The sequence below is a fragment of the Bubalus kerabau genome, chromosome 11 (assembly GCF_029407905.1).
Source record: "Bubalus kerabau isolate K-KA32 ecotype Philippines breed swamp buffalo chromosome 11, PCC_UOA_SB_1v2, whole genome shotgun sequence".
Lineage (NCBI taxonomy): Eukaryota > Metazoa > Chordata > Mammalia > Artiodactyla > Bovidae > Bubalus > Bubalus kerabau.
In genome coordinates, this window is record NC_073634.1 from 49,325,420 (window position 1) to 49,330,729 (window position 5,310).

General features: G+C 42.6%; 1 protein-coding gene across 1 annotated transcript; it reads right to left on the reverse strand.

The window, feature by feature from the left end:
* Positions 1-1,508: 1,508 nt before the first annotated feature.
* Positions 1,509-1,919, reverse strand: LOC129622426 (enhancer of rudimentary homolog). Its single transcript, XM_055539102.1, has one exon. It carries the CDS (start codon positions 1,872-1,874, stop codon positions 1,563-1,565), a length of 312 nt encoding a protein of 103 aa, XP_055395077.1. The 5' UTR covers positions 1,875-1,919; the 3' UTR covers positions 1,509-1,562.
* Between the last annotated feature and the right edge of the window lie 3,391 nt (positions 1,920-5,310).

The following is a 5,310-nucleotide window of genomic DNA, read 5'->3' on the forward strand; positions in this document are numbered from 1 at the left end:
TTTCCTAAACAATTCTAAAGTAAAAGTCCTTAAACTTGCTTCTTTAGGGAAGACATCCAGTAGTGGAACAGTAAGTCATGTTAAAAATAAATTAGGCACTGTCAGGACTTCCCTGGTGGTCCAGTGGCTGAGACTCCATGCTCCTAACGTAGGAGATCCGGGTTTGACCCCTGGTCAGGAAACTAGAGTCTATGTGCCACAACTAAAGATCCTGCATGCCACAGTAAAGTTTGAAGATTCTGCATGCTGCAACTAAGACCTGGCACAGACAAATATGAAAATAAATATTAAAAAAAATAAATTAAACATATCAGTTTTCTCTCCAAAATGGCTATACCAATTTACTCTCACATAGATGATTTGCAGGGCTTCCCTAATAGTTCAAGCACTAAAAAAATCTGCCTGCAATGCAGGGGACACAGGAGACTCGGGTTCAATCCCTGGGTCTGGAAGACCCCTGGAAGAAGCCATGGCAACCTACTCCAGTGTTCTCGCCTGGAGAATCCCATGGACAGAGGAGCCTGGTGGGCTATAGTCCATGGGGTTGCAAAGAGTCAGACACAACTGAAGAGACTGAGCACCTACACACAGATGAGTGAGACGCCTTCACAGTTTGTTGGTTTTCTTGCTGGCATGTCCTCTCTGTGGGGCCTGAGAGTAGTGGGTGGAGTTGAACCAAGGAAATGGAACAATACCACCACTGGGGCTCCCAGAGGGCACATCTGCTTTCTCCCCCAAGGCAGCCACCTGCCTCCCAGGAGTCCTATTCCGTGTTGTGGATGGGTACCACTTGGATGCCTGCTCCTGACAGCCGTCCCATCCTTTGCACGGCAGTTAGGAAGCAGACTGAGCTGGGAGAGAGGCTTTGCTGGGTTGCAGGGTCTAGTTCCATCCACGTCTTCTGCCCTGGCTTGGAGAACTGTGAAGAAGGAGGAGAGGGTGTTGGGAGCGAGCCACTGAGGACCGGCACATTGTTTTTCCCCAACTAAGTCATATGCCATTTCTCCCTTTTTTGTTTTGATAGAAGGCTTTAAAAACTAAGACTATTTTATTTGAGTAGTTAATATATTCACATGATTCAAAAATCAAACAATATAAAAAGTATTGAAAGAAATGTCCTGCTCCCACCCTTATCCCCTTGTATCTTATTCCGCAGCCCCTCATGTACTTTTTATTTTATTTTATTTTAACTAAAGAACATTTATTTGTTTTTCACCAAGACTTTATCTTGAGGACGTAACTAAACTGTGCCTCCACTCCCCACCCCAACTTGAAGGAGGATTAGTACAGTGGATGTTATAAAGCAGGTATGAACAGTTTGAGAGACTGGAACCAATGTTAACTGACAAAAGCCAACTTCCATCTAAATCATCATAAAAATGTTTAAGTAAAAAAAAGGGGGGGGGGCAAAGGGGTTTTCAGATTTATCTAATACATTCAATTCTGGCTAGGGTATACCAAAATGGAAACAGGATAACTATAATATAAAACTTCCACTACAGCACACTGCACACACCTGTGTTTCAAGCCCACCCCCGTTCCCCTAATGCTTGCAAACTCAACTATTTCCCAGCCTGTTGGGCCTGTCGACAAAGGAGCACATAGATCTTCTCTTTAATCCAATCTTTGTTATAAGGCTGGTATGTCTGGGTATCAGCTCGGTAAACAAGGCAGCTGAGGTCTGCCAGGTCATCAATAAAATCAAACAACTGACTGATATATGTGATAGAGGGGCTGTTGGGATTCATTCTCTTCAGATGTTCTTCATACATTTTACAAACACCTTCCATACACTCATTCACAGATTCATAGTCAGCGTAAGTTCTGCCTTCTGGCCTCTTGGTAGGCTGTACCAGCAAGACGGTGTGAGACATCGCGCCAAAGTCTCCCGCTGCAGCCGATGGCGACTCCGCCGCCGCACCATGACTACTTTTTAAATTTGTTATGTATCTTCCGGAGTTCTCAAAATCAGATAAAAGACATTGGAAGGGACCGCCTTATTTCTTTTTAAACTTTTTATTTTGTATTGGGGTGTAGCTGATTAACAACGTTGTGATAGTTTCAGGTGGACAGCAAAGGGACTCAGCCATACATATACATGTATCCATTCTCCCCCAAACTCCCCTCTCATCCAGGCTGTCGCATAACATTGAGCAGAGTTCCATGTCCTAATCATTAGAGTATTGCCTTATATATTTTTTTCCTGCCTTTTGTTACATAAAGCTGTGTTCTTAGTTGCTCAGTCGTGGCTGACTCTTGTGACCCCATAGACTGTAGCCTGCCAGGCTCCTCTGTCCATGGGATTCTTCAGGCAAGAATAATGGAGTGGGTTGCCATTTCTTCTCCAGGGGATCTTCCCGACCCAGGAATTGAACTCAGGTCTCCTGCATTGCAGGCAGACTCTTTAATGACTGAGATTTTAGGGAAGCCCACATAAAAGCTAGCACACTATAAACACTGCCTCTTGTTCTTTTTTGGTTTTCACAATATCTTGGAGAGGATTCCCATAATTCGTTCTATGAATGTCCCATAATTCATTCTACAAATGTCTCGCAATTCATTTAGCCAGTCTTCTTTGATAGAAACTTGAGTTGTTGCTCATCTTTTGCTGTTACAAGTGATGCACAATGAATCATTTTGATCATTAATGCACATGACTGTATGTCCATTTGTAGGATAAACCCCCAAAAGTGAAATTGCTGGGCTATAGGTGGATGTGTATTTGTAATCTTCATAAATACTGTCAAATTTTCCTCTGTAGGAGTTGAACCCATTTATTCTCCTCATACATGCACTGTAATGTTCAGGAGTGAGCGTTTCCCCAGTCTTCCCAACGGGGTGTGATGTTAAACTTTTGGTATTTGCTAATCTGATAGAAGAGTGTAATCTCAAAGTGCTGTTAATTCAACTTTATTCTAAGTAATACGGAGCATCTTTTACTTTGTCCAAGATTAAATGGTATTTCCTTTTCAGAGGACAACCTATTAATATACTGTTTTATTAAATTTCTGCCTATTGTTTTGATGGATTTTCATGATTGCTTTTTTCTACTGTTTTGTGGGAACTCTATATGTTAGGCAAATTATCTCTTTGTCTGAGATTACAATTCCTTTTTTCCCCCTGGGTTGTTTTTGTGTTTTGACTGGTGACTTCTGCAAACCTGAAAGTTTTCTCTTGGCCCCATTCATTCTTTTATCCTCCATGCCTGTGTTCATACTGGTCCATCTATCTAGGCTACTCTCTCCTTTTCTTTGTGTGGGGAACTCTTGCTCATCCTTTTAGGCCTGATTCAAACATCATACAAGTTGACCCTCAGTCTCCAGAGCAAGTCTTGTCACCCCTCTTAGCTGCTCCTTTCATACTTTGCCATGTCTCTACTTGTTATGCTGTCTTATTTTTAAAAATCCACCTTCCCTATCTAACTAGGAACGCCTTCAGATCAGATCAGTCGCTCAGTCGTGTCCGACTCTTTGCAACCCCATGAATCGGAGCATGCCAGGCCTCCCTGTCCATCACCAACTCCTGGAGTTCACTCAGACTCACATCCATCGAGTCAGTGATGCCATCCAGCCATCTCATCCTCTGTCGTCCCCTTCTCCTCTTGCCCCCAATCCCTCCCAGCATCAGAGTCTTTTCTAATGAGTCAGCTCTTTGCATGAGGTGGCCAAAGTACTGGAGTTTCAGCTTTAGCATCATTCCTTCCAAAGAAATCCCAGGGCTGATCTCTTTCAGAATGGACTGGTTGGATCTCTTTGCAGTCCAAGGGACTCTCAAGAGTCTTCTCCAACACCACACTTCAAAAGCATCAATTCTTCGGCGCTCAGCCATCTTCACAGTCCAACTCTCACATCCATACGTGACCACAGGAAAAACCATAGCCTTGACTAGATGAAGCTTTGTTGGCAAAGTAATGTCTCTGCTTTTCAATATGCTATCTAGGTTGGTCATAACCTTCCTTCCAAGGAGTAAGCATCTTTTAATTTCATGGCTGCAGTCACCATCTGCAGTGATTTTGGAGCCCAGAAAAATAAAGTCTGACACTGTTTCCACTGTTTCCCCATCTATTTCCCATGAAGTGATGGGACCGGATGCCATGATCTTCATTTTCTGAATGTTGAGCTTGAAGCCAACTTTTTCACTCTCCACTTTCACTTTCATCAAGAGGCTTTTTAGTTCCTCTTCACTTTCTGCCATAAGGGTGGTGTCATCTGCATATCTGAGGTTATTGATATTTCTCCCGGCAATCTTGATTCCAGCTTGTGTTTCTTCCAGCCCAGCATTTCTCATGATGTACTCTGCATAGAAGTTAAATAAACAGGGTGACAATATACAGCCTTGACGTACTCCTTTTCCTATTTGGAATCAGTCTGTTGTTCCATGTCCAGTTCTAACTGTTGCTTCCTGACCTGCATACAAATTTCTCAAGAGGCAGATCAGGTGGTCTGGTATTCCCATCTCTTTCAGAATTTTCCACAGTTTATTGTGATCCACACAGTCAAAGGCTTTGGTATAGTCAATAAAGCAGAAATAGATGTTTTTCTGGAACTCTCTTGCTTTTTCCATGATCCAGCGGATGTTGGCAATTTGATCTCTGGTTCCTCTGCCTTTTCTGAAACCAGCTTGAACATCAGGAAGTTCACGGTTCACATATTGCTGAAGCCTGGCTTGGAGAATTTTGAGCATTACTTTACTAGCGTGTGAGATGAATGCAATTGTGTGGTAGTTTGAGCATTCTTTGGCATTGCCTTTCTTTGGGATTGGAATGAAAACTGACCTTTTCCAGTCCTGTGGCCACTGCTGAGTTTTCCAAATTTGCTGACATATGGAGTGCAGCACTTTCACAGCATCATCTTTCAGGATTTGAAATAACTCAACTGGAATGCCATCACCTCCACTAGCTTTGTTTGTAGTGATGCTTTCTAAGGCCCTCTGGACTTCACATTCCAGGATGTCTGGCTCTAGGTCAGTGATCACACCATCGTGATTATCTGGGTCATGAAGATCTTTTTTGTACAGTTCTTCTGTGTATTCTTGCCATCTCTTCTTAATATCTTCTGCTTCTGTTAGGTCCATACCATTTCTGTCCTTTATCGAGCCCATCTTTGCATGAAATGTTCCTTTGGTATCTCAGATTTTCTTGATGAGATCCCTAGTCTTTCCCATCCTGTTGTTTTCCTCTATTTCTTTGCATTGATTGCTGAAGTAGGCTTTCTTATCTCTTCTTGCTGTTCTTTGGAACTCTGCATTCAGTTTTTTATATCTTTCCTTTTCTCCTTTGCTTTTTGCTTCTCTTCTTTTCACAGCTATTTG

Bases quoted from the DNA above. Each gene is read 5' to 3' on its own strand.
- LOC129622426 (XM_055539102.1), bottom strand. From the start codon at position 1,874: ATGTCTCACACCGTCTTGCTGGTACAGCCTACCAAGAGGCCAGAAGGC.